Source organism: Gopherus flavomarginatus, chromosome 12 (assembly GCF_025201925.1).
Source record: "Gopherus flavomarginatus isolate rGopFla2 chromosome 12, rGopFla2.mat.asm, whole genome shotgun sequence".
Taxonomy (NCBI): Eukaryota; Metazoa; Chordata; order Testudines; family Testudinidae; genus Gopherus; species Gopherus flavomarginatus.
The window spans coordinates 29425230-29445929 of record NC_066628.1 but is presented as its reverse complement, the minus strand read 5'-3'; the positions used below and the strand labels follow the sequence as shown (position 1 = coordinate 29445929).

The 20700-nt window shown below is 49.5% G+C and overlaps 1 protein-coding gene and 1 long non-coding RNA gene across 2 annotated transcripts; one reads left to right on the top strand and one right to left on the bottom strand.

Moving 5' to 3' along the window:
• Positions 1-8695: 8695 nt before the first annotated feature.
• LOC127032290 (uncharacterized) lies at positions 8696-9706 on the bottom strand. The gene is made up of 3 exons (XR_007768749.1): positions 9296-9706; positions 9072-9183; positions 8696-8959 (listed from the first exon to the last, which is right to left on the bottom strand). It is a non-coding gene; the product is annotated as an uncharacterized LOC127032290 (long non-coding RNA).
• A 3640-nt stretch (positions 9707-13346) lies between these two features.
• CCDC42 (coiled-coil domain containing 42) lies at positions 13347-19393 on the top strand. Its single transcript, XM_050919180.1, has 8 exons — positions 13347-13436; positions 14018-14163; positions 14597-14702; positions 14988-15092; positions 15972-16169; positions 16734-16955; positions 18544-18702; positions 19295-19393. Exons 1-8 carry the CDS (start codon positions 13347-13349, stop codon positions 19391-19393), a joined length of 1125 nt encoding a protein of 374 aa, XP_050775137.1.
• Positions 19394-20700: the final 1307 nt, after the last annotated feature.

The window sequence follows — 20700 nt, the reverse complement described above, 5'->3', positions numbered from 1 at the left end:
ATGTGAGCACCATGCAAGACACAAACTATCTTATTTATACAGATAAAAGGGTGAGAACTTAACAAGATAACAAAGGAAGCAGAATCTGATAAGTTTACCTGGGCTAGGCATGCATCTCTTATTTCCTTACTAATTATTACCGATCTTCTGTTAATGTTTCGCCATTAGCACCATTGTTTATGCCTAATGTTTCTTTTTCTGGCACCTGTATTTCAACATTTCTTATTTCTGCTTAAAGGTACATACAACATTTCTTTAATCCATTCTTATTTTTACAATATAATTCATTCTATGTTCACACCTTCCCACTGTGTCACATTCCCACTCAAACAGACCTGCAAAAGAGCAAAGGATCCCAGTAACCCTGACACTGGGGCAACTTACTCTGATCAAACTGGATAAAATCCACTGCCATGAATTTTCATTCATTCATAAATTTGCAGTGAGCAAGAACATCGCTGAAAATATTCAGCATCGAACGTGAACAGTGAGCTAACAGCTCCCGGAAGGTATTTAGTGAGAAATAGAAACAAACGGCATTCATATTACAGGCTGTGCTTGCAATGCTCAGGTCGGCATGAACAAACACCACCTCCTAGGGAACAGCAGAATTACAGCAAAGCCAAATGCAACAGGAGATGATGTTTCTTCAATGGATCTTTGTTAAAGAGTGTGCAGTGTGGTTGTAGTTGTGTCGAATCTATTGGCTAAGAACAAACATATAGTCAGTGATCTAAGAGGCTCTAAAGTTCAGGCACCCTCTGTCCTTTAGACTGTGTCTGTCATTCATATCACAAGTTCTTTCCATTTTTACTGTCATTATAAGTGGGGCTGCTAAAAATCACCTGTTATTAAGGTTGACCTCTGCTTCCCATTATAAGTCCCTGTTTTCAGTTGTGTAGAACTTTGACAAACTATCTGTTCAGGTTGAAATTTTTTATGCCCACAGAGCTGTGCATGGTAGACACACTCTCACACACTCCCTCACACTCATACACACCTCCAGAGGAAGGTACAGCAATATGTGATACATCAGTTCCATCCTTAGCCCCTTCCCCAGGTGAGTGTCTCTGCTCTGCATGCTGGGTACAGATACCCATGTCCTAGAGAGACGTTCTTTCCCCGTTTCCCAGAACACAGGGAGCCAGGCCTCTACACCAGTGACTCTTACCCTTTCCAGACAATTGTGTCTCTTTCAGGAGTCTGATTTGTCTTGCGTACCCCAAGTTTCACCTCACATAAAAACTTACAGAATCAGACATGAAAATACAAAAGTCTCACAGCACATTCTGAGTGACAGAGTGCGGACTTTCTCATTTTTACTATATAATTCTAAAATAAATCAACTGGAATATAAATATTGTACTTACATTTTGGGGTGTAATATATAGAGCAGTATAAAATCATTGTTCGTGTGAAATTTTAGCTGGTACTGACTTCACTAGTGCTTTTTATGCAGCTTGTTATAAAATTAGGCAAATATTTAGACAAGCTGATGTTCCCCTGGAAGACCTTGGAGAACCTGTAGGGGTGCACGTACCCCTGGTTGAGAGCCACTGCTCTACAACAAACCCATATTTATGGGTATCCTCCTGAGTACAATGCACAGCCCACTTCTCCGGGATTCACAGACATTCAGTGAGCCTTTATTTATGAGAGCGGAAGCATGAATCTCAGGCAAGGCTGGCTCTGGGTTTTTTTGCTGCCCCAAGCAAAAAAACAAAAAAAACTGTGCAGGGGCCGGAGCGGCGAAGGGGTGGGGGGGAACAAACCTGCCAGCCAGCCAAAACAGCAAAGGGTGGGGGCGGGAAACCTGCCAGTCGGAGTGACAAAGGGGGGCGGGGGGGGCGTGAAACAAACCTGCCAGTCGGAGCAGCAAAGGGGTGGGGGTGGGCATGAAACAAACCTGCCGGCCGGAGCAGTGAAGTGCGGGGAGCGAAACAAACCCGTCAGCTGGCCGGAGCAGCAAAGGGAAGAAAAAGAAAAAAAAATACCTGTGGGGCAACAGGAGCGCGGGTGCAAGGGGACTCCCAGCCCTGCAGACCCCAGGCAGTGGTGTGCACACTCCAGCTAGCAGGGCGGGAGAGAGAAGGGGGCAGCCAGGGCTTCCTTAAGCGGGGTGCTTGCCATGCGGCCCTTCCCGCTGCGCTGCCTGCTGGGAGGGCTCCGCACCGCTCCAGCGGGCAGGCAGGGAAGGACGTGGTCTGCGTGCCGGGCTTGCTGCAGACCTGGTACCCCTCCCAGCAGCTCCCCTCCTCCGCGCCGCCGCCCCCTACAGGGTAACATGAGCAGCAAAGCAAAAAGAAAAAAAACCTGCAGGGGCGGCGGAAGCAGCAAAGTGCAAAGAAAGAAAAAAAAGGATTGGACGGAAGCCGCCCCTTGGAATCTGCCGCCCCAAGCACCAGCTTGCTCGGCTGGTGCCTGGAGCCGGCCCTGATCCCAGGGCTAATCAATGTTATAAAATAAAAGAATATAAAATTCAGACTGGTCTAGAGAAGGGCTACCAGTAGCTTCTGTTCACCCTGCCTCATCGCACACAAACAAGGGCATGGTCCATGAAACCGAAGAGTGGCAAATTCAAAACTGATTAAGGAAATTAAATTACACACCATGTGGGAAAAGCGACTGTGGAACTTGCTGCCAGGTGAAGTCGTCAGGGCCAAGATTCGATGAGGCATTGGATGGTTATATGGATGACAGGAATTTCCAGAGTCACACCAGTTCGTGCCAAAAGAAGTGTTTTGGAAGGAACATAAAGCCTCATGCTTCAGGGCATTAGTCAATCTCTAACCACTAGGGATTTGGAGGAAACTTTACAGGGGAAGATTATCCCATATCTGTCTGTTGTGGGGTTTATTGGACTCTTTGCTGAAGCATCCGGTGCTGGCCATTGTCAGAGACAGGATACAGCAGTGGCTGGACCTCAGTTCCGATCCAGTCTGGCTATTCCTGGGCTGCAGCAGATGCTGATGGGTGCCCAGCAGAGAGAGATTGGGGGGGGATTTGCCCATGAGCTGCCACCCTGGCTCATTTTCTCTCAGGGGGGGAAGAGGGGAGGGGATCGCAGAGCTTTCTTTTGGCTGCTATGATTGCCGTTTGTATTTTCCTCTGCAGTGCTAGGAAAGCAATAGAAGATGCCCATCTCCTCGGTAATGAGAAAGGTCCAGGAGCCCAGCATAGAGAAGCGGAGACAGATTAAGCCTTGATAGGAGGTGACATGCTGGCAGCTGCAGGACTCCAGCTGTGATTAGCTGGAAGTAGGGAACCTTATCTCAACGGGATCCATAAAACCCGCTGGCTCAGTAATGAACTGGAGTCTGGCCAGGTGGCCTGAGAGAGACGTGCGCACTCATTTACATGGGAATGCTTCCCCCTAACCCTTAAGGGGGAGGCAGCCGGGCTGGGGCTCTCTTGTCAGATATGCTCTAGGATCCTTCCCATGCTTCCTCAGCCAAGGCTTGGCTTTCTGTGCTGCTCTTTCACCAGAGACAGTCTCCTGGGGAAGAGGCTAAGGATGCATCAGGTGAAGGAGAGATTGCAGTACCTTCCCCCGAGTGTGTATGAGTGTGAGGGAGTGTGTCTACCATGCACAGGCCCTGATCCCAAGCCCACTGAGAACAACGGGAGTCTTTGGGTTGGCTGCAGTGGGTTTGGATCAGGCTCACAGAGAGTAAAACACTTGTCCAGTCTGGGGAAATAAAGGAAAACAACCAAGTAAGAACAAATGTAAAGTCTCAATGAGAAAGAGCACAGACTGTGACACTCATCTTGGGCTGATTCAAACAGCACTTCTCCCCCTGAGTTCTCCAGGAGGGGCAGGGAGATTCTTTGTGCCTGATTCATGAAAGCCCTGCACCTCGCGCAGCCATTTACCCCAGCGCACACTATGGGAAAAGCAGCACTTCCACTTCGGTCTGGCCATGCTGGCCACGCTCACAGCGCATTGTTCTAACTGATGGCACAAGGTGCAGGGCAGCGGAGCATCTGTCCCTCCACAGTTACAGGTGCTGGATGGACACAGAGAGCAGAATGGGAACATATCCCCCTGTTTACATAGCTACAGACACCACCAACAACCTATGGGAGCTTCCTTGCTGTTTCCTCTGGTCTTGTTCCTGGCATGAATCTCTGTGCTCTTCCAAGTGGCATCACTGGGAAAAGTCCTGCTCCCAAAGGGCGTGAGGGTCCCATGCTGCTGAACATGCCCCCCACCCCATCCCCTCCACCCCACATACTGCTTCCTCAGGGACCTAACCTCTAGCTGCCATTCTTGGAGAACGATTCTTTTTGCACCCTGAGCACTACCTCCTGGTGGGCAGGACACTTTGCAGGGCATTTCTAAAGGAGACCTGGATCCCTGAGGAGACCAAACCCACATCAGATGGGTTATAAAGACAGACATGAGCCCAGGCCCCTATGCTAAAAGAAACCCTGTCGCTGCCAAACATCCCCCTAGGATTCTCTCAGGTGCTCTTCTTCTGCTTGAACGCCTTGAGCCTGCAGGGACTAGACCTGCTGCCCCTCAAGCAAATGGCTGTTCGCTGACATGACTCGTCTGAATGCCAGTGATAAAAGCCAGGCATTTCTCCCGCTTTTCTTGGGTCATTTGGCTCTAAATGAGCCATCTCACAATAACAAATGAGCCCGTCCAAAGCCATCATTCTGCTCTTGGCCTGGAATGCCAGACAACTCTGGCCGGCTCTCCCACCTCACTCCCATTTACACTTAGAGATGGTCCCCAGGATTCGACCATAAAAGATTTCCTCATGAAAGCTGAACTTGTGTTGAAAATGAAATTTTCTAAGAACTGTGCCCATTCGTTCACCCCCTCCCCGAGCCAGAGTCGCCTTGGCTTTCGTTACTCCTGGACAGGACTTTGCAAATGAGGAACCATCTCAGAGTTTGAAGCACCCCTGTATTTTCAAAACAGATGTAGTCATTGGAAAGGAGCTATAAACCTCCAACCTACAGATGCTCTAGAATCACCTATGCCAACCCAGGAACCGTGGGCATTGGCCATGCAAAGCAACTTGTTCAGTTGTTCTGATGGTATTTTTCTGACAACATTAAAAGTCCACTAACTTTCACCTCCACCACCAGCACTTCCAACCCGAGACAGCTGGCATTGCAAGCTAGAACCAGTCTCTGAGCCAGTTCTGACTTGGCTTTTGTTACCCTTCAGAAGGACTTCACAAATTGAGCATGAGGAATCACCTCAAAGAGATGAGAAACTATTCCCCATCAGTGCCTTCACCACATGGCCACTTTCTCTTCAGGAGAGGGATCGTCTTTGTTTCACACCTTCTCTAGCACCAAGCACACTGTGCTTAATTAATCCAGCTAAGGCTCCCAGTGTGCTGTCGACAGGATATTGTTTTTGGTAACCCCCCGCTTTCTCCCAAGTTAGCTATCATCTCAGACAGCTGGCAGCAGGGAATGGGGCAGAATTAGGACAGGAAAGTAGACATGCTCTGCTTAAGCGTGAATGATTTTCATTAATAGCTTGTTGCTTTTGGAACCCTTTTTAGACATAAATGATGCTTCAAAGTTAGGAAATATGTCAATTTCCCAGCAACTGTGCATTGCACTGCTAGTCAGAGCTTACATGCTAGTGTAGGTGCAGATAGGGTGACCAGACAGCAAGTGTGAAAAATGGGGACGGGGGTAGGGGGTAATAGTAGCCTATATAAAAAAAAGCCCCAAATGTCAGGATTGTCCCTATAAACATCTCTAGTTGGATCATGTGTGAGGACTAGCAAGGCTGTCCTTAGGCATACACAGCATCCATCTCTTCCTGTTCCTGTTCCTGTTCTGACCCTTCCTGCAGGCTCCCACAGCTGGCTGCTGCAGCCTGGTGAGTCTTCCTCTGGAGGGGATTTAGTAACTTAAAAGTGAAAAAAGCTTCCAGCCTGCCAGCCCTACCGCACAACACTGAAACTGTTAAAGAGCCATTCAAGTGATATTGAAGCCATTTAACAGGCTTTTGCCAACTCCTAGGTATATATTGCCAGTTTCTGAATTTACTGACAAAAACCAGTTGTGCATTACTGTAATATTTACTCTGCACATATCAGTCTACAGGACATTAGTTTAAAATTTGCTTTAAAATATTTCATTAGTGTGTTGCTGAAGATTACAAAATCACATTTCTAAAAAAATCCTTGCATATTTTAGATGCACTGAGTATTAATCTTTAGCCTTAAATGCTTAGATCTTCAGACTTAGTTTTCCAAATAAATTCTTCAAAAGACCACCTTTATCTAAAATACACATTTTAACTTTAATTACTATAGTACAAAAAAAAACTTGCTTCCTAAGTTTTCCTGTCCTTTCTGTCCATTCCTTTCTTCATTCACCCCCCTGTTGAAGAGAGCCCTTAAAGGACCCCTTTCTTTCTAGATAGCTGGACAAACAAGCTTCTTTTTCTTTACTTCTGACTATTTGATTAACTAGTTTTAAGAGAACTCTCTAGCAAAATCAGTACCTTCGTGAGATATACAATCCTTTGTTATGCCTAAAACCTTTGGAAACATATTTTAAAGTTGGTGAAATTTCATAAACGTGTTATGGAGATCACACAAAGTAATTAGTGTTCCCTTTTTCTAAAAGCAATGAACATTATGAACACACTAAACCTCTGTGACTGATTAATTTTAAATAGTGTCTTTGTTTCAGTGAGTTAAATATATAGTAATCTGGAATGATTACTTTATGAAGTCTTAAGAGTACATGTAAAATATAAAATAATCTTAGAAATACTGATTAAGAAAATGTAAAACAAAGAAGAGCTGCATCATGTATTCCATAATATTTAATGTTGTATTCAGCAGGACAGCTGACTTACCCTTACTACAAAGTTCGCTAGAAATTTATTTACAAAAACTTCAGGATATATCAAAATACCCATGACTGACATTTTTTATTCCCAAACTTAGTGCTTTTAATTAGGTACCTTCTGCATATCCAGTCTTCACCATCTGGCCTGCAGTGAAAAACATGCTCCATTTTTTTTTAAAACCACTCTTCTGCAATTTCTTTCTAATGTCATTTGCTTCATTTGGGTTCAGGGATTTGGCTGGAAGGGGATGAGCAGGGAGGGGGGAGGAGGGAGACAGTGGGCAGAGGGCGGGGCCTGGGTGGAGTCGGGGCAGGACCTGGAGTGGAGCAGGGGTGGAATACGGATAGGGCCACAGTCAGAAGAGGTGGGCTGGGGAGCTAGCCTCCCCAAGTGGCAGCTTCACCCACTGCCCATGACAGCAAGTAAGAGCGGGTCGGTTCCCGCACACCCAGCACATGCTGCAGTGTTCTTAGGCAGGGGCCATATTCTCAGAGCCAAGTGTGCCAGCACCGCACATTCTGCATAAGAGAGAGGGTATGGGGGCCTCTGCGGGGAACTGTCACTCTCCGCCACCATAGAATCATAGACTATTAGGGTTGGAAGGGACCTCAGGAGGTCATCTAGTCCAACCCCCTGCTCCAAGCAGGACCAATCCCCAGATTTTTACCCCAGTTCCCTTAATGGCCCCCTCAGGGATTGAACTCACAACCCTGGGTTTAGTAGGCCAATGCTCAAACCCCTGAGCTATCCCCCCCCCCATGAGGCAGGCCAGGCGACTCGGTATCCTTGCTGCCTCATCCCTCCCCCACTCCCGGGCTGCGAGCCCAGGCTGCTGTTGGGCATAGGGACACCAGTTTAATAATACTGCATAGAGTCCCATAAATCCTAAGGATGACCCTGAGGACTGGCCTCAGCTCCTCTGGCTGTACAAGCAGAGATCTCTACTCTTGGAGCTGAATGGTCTGCCCTGTTAGATGAGTGGCAATAGCAGGTTCATAACCTGCTACCTGAGCTCTAGCCACTAGAGGGGGACAAAGAGCTCTCAGGTGGCAAAGACTAGAGCTGGGCAAAGCACCGATTTTTTTAGTTCATAGACAATTCTGAACAATTGAAAGAAATCATTTTGGGTCAAACCATAATTGAAATTTTTCAACATTATTGGCAAATTGAAAAGTAAAAAACCAACATTTCAGGTCAAATGAAGTGTTTGGTTCAACCCAAAATTAATCATTTTGTTTTGACTTTGAATGTTTTTTAATGTTTAAAAAATGTAAATAAAATTAAAGGACATTTTTAAACAAAAAGTCATTTTGAAAATGTCAAAATGAAATGTTTCGGTTTTTTCAGAATTTTAGTTGGGGGATTTTTTTTCCAGTTGAAACAATTTGGCAAAACTGACACAGATTTGCAAGAGATGTCAGGATCACTGAATCTGCATTCTTTGCTGAACATATGTTTTGGTCAAAACTTTTTGCCGAGCTCTAGTAAAGCTGCTGGAGCCATGTGAACACTGGCACTTACGCTGCACTGCTGCACCATTGGAATCTATTGTACTCCCTTCTCAGCTAGTGTAGACAAGGCTAAAGTGGAACAGACTGTCAGGGAGAGACGGCCATTTCCAGCCTGTATCAGAGAGAACCAAACCTTGGAGAGCCTGAAGCCTGAAATCCAGCCCTAAGAACTGTTTATCCAAGCCCATTCTCTGTTCACTAGGAATAAGCCCGAGCCTGCCTCTTTCCTTTGGGCAGCATGTGAAGGGCAGGAAACCTCCCTAGTTGATATAAGGGATCAGGTCACTCTAGCACAAACGTAGCTAACTGCAGCTTAGCTGCTGTAAATACATCTTGCAAGGCAGCCTCAGGCCATGTCTACATCTAAAGTTTTGCAGCGCTGGTTGTTACAGCTGTATTAGTACAGCTGTATAGGGCCAGCGCTGCAGAGTGGCCACACTTACAGCAACCAGCGCTGCAAGTGGTGTTAGATGTGGCCACACTGCAGCGCTGTTGGGCGGCTTCAAGGGGGGCTCCGGGAACGCGAGAGCAAACCGGGGAAGGAGACCCGCTTCGCCGCGGTTTGCTCTCGCGTTCCCGGAGCCACCCAGCAAACCGCAGGGAAGGAGACCTGCTTGCTCGGGGCTCTGGGAACGAGAGAGCAAACCGGGAAAGGAGACCCGCTTCGCCGCGGTTTGCTCTCTCGTTCCCGGAGCCACCCAGCAAACCGCAGGGAAGGAGACCTGCTTGCTCGGGGCTCCGGGAACGCGAGAGCAAACCGGGGAAGGAGACCCGCTTCGCCGCGGTTTGCTCTCGCGTTCCCGGAGCCACCCAGCAAACCGCAGGGAAGGAGACCTGCTTGCTCGGGGCTCTGGGAACGAGAGAGCAAACCGGGAAAGGAGACCCGCTTCGCCGCGGTTTGCTCTCTCGTTCCCGGAGCCACCCAGCAAACCGCAGGGAAGGAGACCTGCTTGCTCGGGGCTCCGGGAACGAGAGAGCAAACCGGGGAAGGAGACCCGCTTCGCCGCGGTTTGCTCTCGCGTTCCCGGAGCCACCCAGCAAACCGCAGGGAAGGAGACCTGCTTGCTCTGGGCTCCGGGAACGAGAGAGCAAACCGGGAAAGGAGACCAGCTTGATTACCAGAGGCTTCCTCCTTCCACGGAGGTCAAGAAAAGCGCTGGTAAGTGTCTACATTGGATTACCAGCGCTGGATCACCAGCGCTGGATCCTCTACACCCGAGACAAAACGGGAGTACGGCCAGCGCTGCAAACAGGGAGTTGCAGCGCTGGTGGTGCCCTGCAGATGTGTACACCTTCAAAGTTGCAGCGCTGTAACTCCCTCACCAGCGCTGCAACTTTCTGATGTAGACAAGCCCTCAGTGTATACCCTCCCTGGTCTCGGCTGACAGCATGAACTCTGAGCAGCAACTTTCATACACCCACTGAGAGGAAAATTGCACAGATGTGCTTTGTCTTTCAGACGAGAGACTGGGATCAGCCCAGCCCCAAATTCAATGGGAAGGGAAAGGAATTCAGCAAAAGTGAGAAACCAAACTCTCACTACAGCACCTGCTGCTCTTCAGAAATCCTTTGCTAGGAGGCACATCCAAGAGAAGCTCTTCTCTGAGCAGTGCCAGCCCAATGCCACAGCTTCATGGGTCAGCTTGGCTTTCCCCCCTGTAGGGAATGGTAAGGTATTCAGTCAACAAGGTCTTTGGTGTGGCAACAGCTGGGGGAGCAGTTCACAGCCAACAGCTGATTTAACCCAGCTGGTGGGTCTGCTTTCCTGCCTCAGTAACTCATATGGGGTGAGGGGGCTGCTCCACCCAGCTTCTGCATCTGGTGCTGGACTCTGTGTGGCCCCCCACCTCCACGCATGCTATTAGCTGCTCACCACCCCCACCCCTGTATCCACGCCCTACACACTACTGCAGTAATGCTTGTACAAGCCATGCCTTATGAGGGATCACATGAAAGCTAAGAACACGCTGGCTGTGAATATCACTGCAAAGAGCACGAGTTAGCTGTATGTGTGACTTATGAATTCCCTCTGTGTGATGTTACTAGAATGGGTTTAAGACCAGACCACCTAGGCTAAGCAAAGGTGATAAGCAGGTGTGTCCGAGACGAAGGAATGGGGATTTACCTCAGCTTACATATCAGCCATAAACAAAGCTAACCCAGCGGGGTTATCCTGAGCCTGAACTGGAGAGACAGAGAATTAACCTGGCTCCTGCACCCCAGAGAGACACAAAAGGCTGATCCCCAGGAGGTCTGCCTGACTCATAAGACAAAGACACTCCTAGAGAAGCCAGCATTCATGCAGCAAGGACATGTCAAGGTAAGCCTTGAAGAAGTTAATGGCTAATGGCAAGCTTGAGGTTATTTAACAGCCAATCAGAAAATGTTGCTGGAGGAGAGGGGGTTCCCCATGGAAAAATTTGAGTTTTTGTTGAAAGAACAAAACCCTGACAGTTGAAAAATGACATATTCCCGCTAAAAGCTGCCAAAAAATTGCTTGTCAGTTTTCTGACTATAACAGACCCTCTGTACCAGTGTGTCTGCAGCACCAGATGTCCCACCACACGCCACTTGAGCAGTTGTTTCAGCTCAAGTACTACCCTTCCTGGTGCTCTTTTACTGGGATGCAGAGTTGTCTCCTCACGCTGCCCATGGTTTCACAGAAAGCCCATAAGGAATAGCATGAAACGGCCTCCCGTGAGTCTTTTCCACCAGTCATTCATCCTGGCCCTTCCTCAGACTTATACTTTTCTAATCCCCAAAGAGAGGGAGACTCCACACCCTTTTCTTCCTGGTGTCTTCTTATCAGAATAAATCTTTAAACAGTTCTGGCCATCTGAGGCTTAACTCCTATAGCACAACCATGCCTGAGCCCTTAGTCTAGGCAGTATCCCACTGACAACCTTCTGCAGCAGTCCCTGCCTCAGCACCTTGCTGCCCTTGCCCAGCTGAGAGAGATAGGTCATTAATCAGCCACCGGTGCCTCCTCCTTTGGGCTAACTTGGCTCCCAGAGGAGCTGGTCACAGGGGCTGTCAAGGCTGAATCCCCACTCTGTCACTTTGAGTACAGAAGGTGGGGGACTGCAAGGATTTTAAAAATTAATACTGGCCACTCCAGGCTTGTATTAAACTCCCAAGGTTACAGCTTTTCTCTGACCTTGGCTTGGTAAACGCTGCCACCAGTCAAATGCCAAAAACCCCCTTGGACCCAGGAAGGTGCACTTGGGAAATCCTCCCTGTGGGGTACCCTCAAGCCCTTTCACCCCCCCTCTGAGGAAGAGCTGAGAAAGAAAATAAAGGAAATTAGCTGTTGCTACCAGCTAATCAAACAACATGCACAAATCTCTTAGGACACCAAAAATCCAATCCTGTTCTTAAAAAAAGTAAATTTTATTAAAAACAAAGAGAAAGAAAATACATCTGGAACTTAGGCTTTTGTTAGATTTTAAAAGAGCAATTCCAAAAATTAAGCACTCAAAATAGCTTTCTTGGGGGTTCAGCTTAAAGGTTATTATAGGCAAACAAAAGCATCTGGAGTTAGCACAGAGGAGAATAATAAGCCAAAATAAAGAAATAAACCTGACCACATCTATTTAAACATTGCTAATTTACTTGTGTATTTTTGGGGTTTCAAATAAGTAATTCTAGGTATGATCTGATGGTTTTTCATACCTGGCTTAAAGCTTTACAGACCATTTCTGCTGCCCTCTTTCCCAGAGAAACACAACAGACACAAAGGGAAAGCTTCTTTTCCAATTTTAAAAAGTTCTAGCCTTCCCATTGGCTCTTTTGGTCAGGTGCTTTCTCCTTTTTTACCTGTGGGCTTGTTAACCCTTTACAGGTAAAGCAAGCAGAGAACAGACACCAAGAGGGATTTTACAGCTAACTGGCTGGCTGGGCGTTCATAAAATGGAGCTCAGCTACCCCTGCTTCATTTATCACAGGGGCTGACTGATCCCACTTCCCTTTCGACAGGGACCAGGCCCCCATGACACTGACAAACAATCACAGATGTTGAAGGAAAGCAGCCACTTACCACGAAAAAATTCTTTTCCTTGGAAACCCAACTTCACATTGAAAAAAGGGTTTCAACAGAATTTTTTTTATCAGCCTTGTTTGTTAATCAGCACAGAGCCATAGCACTTTTCTGCTGAGCACCTACCTGTTTGAAAGGATCCACTGGGAAATAACTTCATAGGTTAGAGACAATACCTTCAGCTGCAGCCACACCCAGCCAGGCAGATGTGCAGACCCCAGGGCACTAGGGTCGTATGCTTCCTGTGAGGTTCTCCAAGCAGCTGATTGCCATGTTCCGTGCCCACTGCAGTCTCTGAGTGGCCCTGAGACATAACTCCATGTTGAGCACATTGCAGTAATTCAGTCTGGAGGTGACACAGGTCTGATCACTAGGGCAAAGTCCTTGAATCAGTAAGAAAAAGGGCACAACTTCCTGGCCTAGCATAAATGATAAGCAGCAGCTTTGGGCAGTGCCACTCTCGGAGCATCCTGAAGCAGCTGTGGCTTCAGCAGGCCCCTCAGGTTGTGAATCTGGATAGTAAAGTGGGGAGAAATTCTCCTAAGCGAGGGATCTGATCTGTGCTCTGCCAGGCATGTCTCCACTCTGGCAGGGTAAAGCTCAGCCAATCAGAAAACAAAAGTGTCTGTCTCAGAAGGTACAAAACTGGGGATGAAAGCCAGCCAGGTCTCTGGTCAGGGAGGGGAATGCTCCATTTGCATGGCTCAGATGTCATTGGGATATTATTATTTATCACAACATGAGTCTTCACAGGGCTTCTTTGTGTTTTGTTCTGAGTAAATATCTTAGATCTACTGTGTGTGTGTGATTGCCCCCATGTTGGCCAACACAGATTGAATTAGGAACCTCCAGAGCTAAAAGACTGCACTGCTACTGCTTGTAACTGTGACTAACATACACATACCCACATCTAATTTTACACCGATCTGATGCTCACCTCCTCCTAGACACATCTGCCTACATGCAGGAGCTGCCTTTCCTGCTGGGAATACTGCAATGGTTGCAAAGGGCACGGAGAGTGGTGACCCTGGAGAAATGTCACCTGTGCAGGGTGAGGGAACCCCCTGCCATCCCACAAACCCTGGCAGCAATAATGCTCCGTCTTTACAAAGCCACCATGTATGTTATGGCTAAACCCTTGACAGCTTTCCCTCTTCCTCCCCTTTCTCATGTCATGGCCACTGCCAGCTCAAGGCTTAGCAACAGGGTGCATGGGGGACAGCAGGAGGAGCACAGGCTATGCACTGGGCTTTCAGCCCTGCTGACACAGACCTCCTGTGAGGCTCATCCGATTTCTCCCTTCCTTAAGGGGACATGGAAGAAAAGGGGAGGATGCAGCAGTGGAGCGGAGGACTCGGGGGTTGGCTCCCTGCAGCCCAGCCAGATGGGAACAAATTTCCCCTTAAGGGACAGAGGCATTAAGGTTGCTAAGTAACCACCTGGCATTGTCCAACCCTGGCTGCTGGGGTTCCATGGATTCCAACGGTAGGTAGAGCTAGTCACCAAGCCTCTGTCTGCTGGGGGCTCCGACAAGGAGGGAGGGCAGGAGAGGGCCTTGGGAAGAGCAGGAGGGAGGCGCTCAGGGACTGTGGGTGCATCCCACTCCAGCCCGCTAACTCCCACATACGGCAGCTGAGCTGGGCCCCAGGGAGAGGCTGTATAGGTGGGGCCAGAGCAGGGCTCGCCAGGGGAGCAGACACAATAGCCGCCATGGAGGAAGAGGACCTCTCAGAGTATTTCCGCATGCAGTATGGGCAGAAGCTCTTGAAGCTGCTGATGTGAGTAACACGCTCCCCTCCCATCCTCCTGCTCTCCCTCCCCGACACTTCTATGGCCTTCCACAATTCCACCCTCCTCTGCCCCGTACACTCACCTCCTTCTCTCCTTCCCCCCCACTTCCAGCCCTTCCACAATATCCCTCCTGCCTTCTTGTGTCTCCACCATCTCTCCCTCTCCCACCTTCCCTTGCCCTCCCTCCACCTTTCCCTTCCCCTCCTGGCATGAGTAGAATTCAGTCTCCATGCTCATGGGGCCCTGGGCCACATCCACACGTGGTGCTCTGCCATGTCACCCCAGCCCTGCCCAAGTAACTCAGAGCCTCCAAGGCACAGGCTGAGCGAATGGCGAGGCCGTCTCCCTTGCGATGGGCAGGCAGCACTGAGCTCACAGGCTCAGTTACAGGCGGGGAACGCTTTTGTATCTTTGTGGCAGGAAATTCCCAGCGCCGGAGGAACAATCCCCATCGCCGTCCATTCGGCTGCTGGAGAAGAAGAAAGAGGCCACACTGGTGCACAGGGCTATGGAGGCTCAGAAGGAGGTGAGAGAGGCATTCGTGAGGGACCCTTGCCATGACTGTTATGATGCACAGCACCAGCTACCAGCTGGGCTTCTTCAGAGCCATGCACACCCTGCTCTGTGCCCTCCAACTCCTGCTGGGTCCAGTCTCCTCAGGCACCTCCTGAGAGGCACAGCACAAAATCTGTCCCTCTGGCCCTGCTTTGGAGGGTCAGGGTGAGGGAGCACCAACTATTGGCACTGGAAGGGGGGCTCACTGGATCAGAGTAGCTGGGTCACCTTTGGCCTTTCTCCACGATCCCTGTAGGCTTTCCGGACTAGGATGGAAGCCCTGAATAACCGATGGGAGGAGCTCAGGGCCAAGGAGATTCAGCTGAAGGCTTATATAAAGAAATTTGAGCAGTTCATACAGGTACAGCCAGTCCTGTGGCACTCACATAACATGCCCCTGAGCTGTAACACAACCACTTGTTCCCATTCCATATGAGGGGCTCCTCTGTGGTACACCCACACACACCCCTGAGCTGTAACATAGCTGCCTGTTTCCATTACATGTGAACGCGTCGTCTCCTCTGTGGTACACCCTCCCACACCCCAGAGCTATAACACAGCTGCCTGTTCCCATTATGGGTAGAGGGCTTCTCCATGACACGCCCGCACGTACCCCTAAGCTGTAATGCAGCCGGCTTTTCCCATTATGTGTAGAGGGCTTCTCCATGATACATCTCACACATCCATGACTTCTTGACTCTCTTCTCAGCATAGAAGAGGAACTGATGTTTCAAGGCAGTAGCCATGACTTTATCCAGCAGGGCCTCTCCCCCCTCCACTCTGTATCACAGCCAGAGACGGTCTCGGGAGGGGCTGCCTAAGGGTGGGTTGCTCTATGTTGCCACGAGCCTTCAAGACCAGCTTTGTCATGCCCAGCTTAAGTGGCATCCATCCCAAAGCCTCAGCCAACATCTTCTCTCAGTGCTGGTAGCAGGATATTCTCTGCAGCCCTCCTTAGGACCAAGTGCCAATGGCTGTGGAAGCTATGGGACCCCATCCCCGCTGCTGGTGACTGTCTAGCTCCATTGCTGTCCATTGGCGTGATCATGGCTCATCCAGGCTTCTTCTCCCCTCCTCTTCTCCACCCCGCCGTAGTCTCTCTCCTCTTCCAAGTACTGCTGGTGTTGGAGGGGTGTGGGGCTGGATAGAAGGCATCTCCTTTTGATGCGGTCGCATTGCTAACCTCACACATCTCTTGTCTCGGGTTTCGTTTCTGGGGTGGTGGTGGGGGAATTGCTAGGAAAATGACCAAAAGCGAATTCGAGCCCTGAAGAAAGCCAACAAGGAGAAAGAGCTGAAGAAACAGAGGGTGAAGGAGCTGGCAAAGGCCAAGCTGGACATGGCAGTCCTAAAACAGGAGCATCAGCGGCTCTTCAACAAGCTGCAGCAGTACTCCATCTTCAACAAGTACCTGGAGAAGGTGGTCGAGATGTCGGAGGTGAGCCTGGATGCTAGGGGCTCCCACATGCTGAGATGGGGAGCTGAGATGGGACCATAGGCAGGGACAAAAGTCTCATGGGGAGATGAGGCAGGGCCCAGGGTTCCCTGCAGCTGGGTTAGTGCAGAGAGCATAGAGGAGCTGAGATAGGTTTCCCTCATACTAGAAAGGACCAGGAGTAGGGAGCAGGGCTGTGTGGGAGGGACCTGGGGAAGGGGCTGAAAGTTTTAGCAAAGTGGAAGTGGGACCCCAGGGGCCTGGCCAAGGGGACAGAGGGTAAGGCTGGGATGAGCAGGGCCCTCTCATGTATGCGTGGGATACTCAGGCAGGGGGAGGTGTGATGTTTTCCTGGGATGGGGTGATAACGAAGCTAGGACACAGGAGATGCACTGGTGTGATAAGGTTACTCTGGGGCAGATGTGCTATTCTCCCCAGTTAGAGGGGATGGGATGTCCTTCCTTCCTTGCCTGGGCTGGGCCTTGGTGCCACCAAGTGGCAGTGTGATAGGCTCCCATGCGCCGTGCTGGGCTATGGGGCAGTAATGCCAAGTGTGCTGTGCTGAAGTTTGAGGAGATACGGGAAGTCATTGGCCGGTACAAGACGCTGGTGGGCATGCACCAGGATCTCATGCAGTCGGCACAGGAGGGGCTGGAGATGATAGAGCAGGCGAAGGTGCGCCTGTCGCACTACACGGAGGAGAAGGACGACGAGATCCTGCAGCACAACAACGAGCTGGCACGCCTGCAGATGCGCTTCGACCACGCCCGCAGCGATGTCATCGTCTGGGTAAGGGGGGGTTCCCATACATGTTCCCCGAGGCAGACCTCTTCCTCCCCCCTGACACAGGCAGAGGAACTCCCCCAGCTTGCTGGGCAGTGGTGGGACAGGAGGCTGGCAGGGCAGCAGGATACTGCCACCCTGTTTGCTGGGTGGATGCCTCACCCTTGACCCAATGGGTCACCCCAGGGTTCATCTGTGACTGCACTGGGCAAGGACAGACCCTGGATTTCAGGGTGCTGGTGGATCACAGAATCATAGACGTTTGCTCTGTGCATAGCAGGAAAGTTCCTCTAGGTCGATTTCAAATCAGCCTGTCTACACCAGGGCAAACCCCAAATGCTGCTGCCCTTGCCATGATTTTAGTCTTGCCTGCATTGGTTCTGCATGGTGACCTAAGCTAGACTGATTTAAGAGAGGCGTAACCCAGCGTAAGGCCCTGATTCATCGGAGTACTGAATCGTGGGCCAGTGAGACTTCGCCCACGCGTCATGTTAGGCACATGTTGCTTAGTCAGTAAAGCAATGGCATGACATGGGGGTATTTTTTCTAATTGAGACCAGACTGCTGGGATATGAGAGACCTATTTGGTTATATCCAATCTATCCCTCCAGGACCAGGGCTGGATTGTTCCCCACAGTAAGGCCTCCATGGCTTTGTCTGATGTAGCTGTAAAGGCCTCAAGTCTTGGGACTTTCACCAGTCCCTTGGATGAGAATCCGAGGGTGCAGAAACCTCAGCATGGACATGGTTTTGCATGTGTTCAGTCTTTTCTTTGACCAGTTGTAATCCATGACTCCAAATTATACCCCTTGATTCACCCTTTCTGCTCCCTCTTTTCTATTTATACCCTTCAGACACCTACAGTTAATTGTCATGGTCCTCCCAGTTCGTGGTTGGTAGCCAGGGTCCTGTGAATGATGGGATGACACGCCTGCGTAAATAGATGCATAATTCCCTGTTTTAGAAGGGGCCGCAGAATTGTGCTCTGCAATCCAAGCTTTTGTTTAAAATCACAACAGAAGTGATGAAAACCTTCCAAATGTGACGCATCCTGTCTTATTGTTTGGTTCAAGTTCCTTCCCCATTTCTAGTGCTGTTAGATTTGTACCATTACGTCCCTGAACAGTCCCTGATGAAGGCACACTGGCTGCTGCTGCTGGTGTGGATTGTTTTTCTTTCCCAGCGACATTACAATCTGCTGCCTCTTTAGCAGGATAATTTTTCAGGTTTCCCCAGCCCTTTCCAGTGCTTCTGGACGGTCCATACATCTTCCCTCTTCACCATGCTCACTAGACTTAGCTCCCCAAACCAGCTCCTGTGAACTCTGACCTGCTCGTGCAGGTGCATTCTGGGAACTTGCCACTACCCTGCTGAATTCCCTTAATGATGATCACTGGCTATGGCTCATGATCCTGAGCCGAGCCAAGACTTTTCCAGATGTGAATGGAAGTGAAAGGACAGACTGATGCTGTGTAGTGTCCAGGGCGAGGGTGGCAGATGGGCCGCTATCAAATTGGCATCTCCAGTGCTTCGCCAGCCTCTCTGCTGAGCAGCGTATGTCCATGCTTTCTGCTGTCCTCTCCTCTCGCCGCAGGAGTCTCGCTGGGCCCACATCCAGAACACAGCTGCCAAGAAAACCCTCATGCTGGGCACCATCAAGATGGCCACCCTGAACCTTTTCCAGAGTGTGAGCAAGCAACTGAAGGAGACCTTGAGCGTGCCTGTGGAGGACACCCACAAGCAGCTGGACATGGTACAGCCAGGCTGACACCCACCCCTCACCCCGGGCTCGGGGAAGGAGAGCAGCACCTGCCCCGGCTGCAGGAGGGGCCTGTGCTCTGCACAGGAGAGGGCTAGGAGACAATAATGTATCAGGCACCTCACCCCATCCTGGTGGGGATTCTCTAGGACACAGCTGGGGTGCCAATGGCAAAGCAGAAGGGGGGGAACACCAGCAATAAATGAGTATGGAGTCTGAGTTGACCCTTGCCCCTCTCGCCCCAGAGAGGGGTCGGTGCAGGGGAGGGAGAGTCTATTTGTGGAGGCACAAGGCTGGATGAATTGGGACAGCGAGTGACTGAACTGGCTACAAATCTCTTGTGTATCTGGGCCATTGCTCCACGCTTTCATTAGCTGGCTCCCTGCCCTCAAGGACTGGTCCCCAAAGAGCCATCCCACCTGCTCTGAGCTGGGGATGCAAATGTCCAGTCCTCCTTCTCTGCAGCCCAATTTAAAGCCATGGGAAATGTGCCTTTCAGAGCAGCCAAACACTGCCATTCATGCTGCAAAAGCCATTCCAAGCAGTCCTAAACCTTCAGCCCTGCCATCTCTCTTCTCCACCCCAGATCCAGCAGTTCATCCAGGACCTCTCCGACATCTGGGCAGAGGTGAAAAAGAAGGACACCCAAAGCCGATCAATGATAGTTGTGGTCAAGGACGTATAAGGGAAACACCAACTACCCCTGTTCTGCCAAGGGAAGGCTTGGCCAGCTGAGACAGGAAAGGAAAGGATCTCCCATGGATGCTGCAGACGGCACTTCAGTGCTCTCCATCCTCCTGGCTCTGAGCTCCCGCACAGCCCGAGACTGTTCATGTTATAAAGATAATGTATTCTAAGGGCCACGTCATTTTCATGGGGTTTGTTCCTCACATTACATTAAAAACCACCCCAGAATGCCCTGACATAGAGCTGGGGGAATTTCTCCACTTACACTTTGTTGCTGAAAAATATAACATAAGAACAACCATATTGGGTCAGACCAAAGGTCCATCAAGCCCATATCCTGTCCTCTGACAGTGGCCAGTGGCAGGTGCCCCAAAGGGAATGAACAGACAGGTTATCATCAAGTGATCCATGCTCTGGCAAACAGAGGCTAGGGACACCATTCCTGCCAATCCTGGCTAATAGCCATTGATGGGCCTATCTTCCATGAATCTATCTAGCTCCTCTTTGAACCCCGGTATAGTATTGGTCTTCACAACACCCTCTGGCAAGGAGTTCCAGAGGTTGACAGTGCATTGTGTGAAAAAATACTTTCTTGTGTTTGTTTAAACCTGCTACCTATTAATTTCATTTGGTGGCCCCTTGTTCTTGTATTATGTGAAGGAGTAAATAACACTTCCTTATTTACTTTCTCTATACCACTCATGATTTTATAGACCTCTATCATATCCCCCCTTAGTCGCCTCTTTTCCAAGATGAAAAGTCCCAGTCACATGCTTGTTGACCCCCTCAAAGAATTCTAGTAGATTTGATTTTTGACCAAGATATTTCACAAACTTTTCCTGGATTCCCAAAAAATCCCCCAAAACTCCAAACATTTCAACATTTTCTGACCAAAGCATTTCTTTTGATTTGAAACATGCTGTTTCCATGAGACGTTTCCTTCCATTTTATTTTTTTAAATGTTAAAAAAAAAAGAAGCCCAAACCAAAGTTAAATGTTTCATTTTGGGTCAGACAAAATGCTTAGTTTGACATCAAGTGAATTTTTTTTAACTTCTTGATTTGTGGAAAAATTTGGAAATTGATTTTTTTGGAATTGATAGATGACTAAAGAGATTAGTTATTTGCCCAGCTCTCCTGGGGCGGGGGATGGGGGGAGATGATCGTTCCTCCCGTGTAACGGCTATGCATCCTCTTTGGTACTGAGAGAGTGGGGTGTTCTGCATGGGGAAAGAACATCCCAGAGAACCCAACCCCAGAAAGGCACTAATAAGCAGGCTGGGCAGAGACTGGTCTGACTGTTACA

What these genes read in the sequence shown, in the direction of transcription:
- CCDC42 (XM_050919180.1), top strand. Translation starts at nt 13,347, where the DNA reads ATGCAGGAGCTGCCTTTCCTGCTGGGAATACTGCAATGGTTGCAAAGG. An exon ending in AATTTGAGCAGTTCATACAG is followed by an intron (nt 15,093 to 15,971) that starts GTACAGCCAGTC and finishes GGGAATTGCTAG; the next exon opens with GAAAATGACCAAAAGCGAAT. An exon ending in GCAGCGATGTCATCGTCTGG is followed by an intron (nt 16,956 to 18,543) that starts GTAAGGGGGGGT and finishes CTCTCGCCGCAG; the next exon opens with GAGTCTCGCTGGGCCCACAT.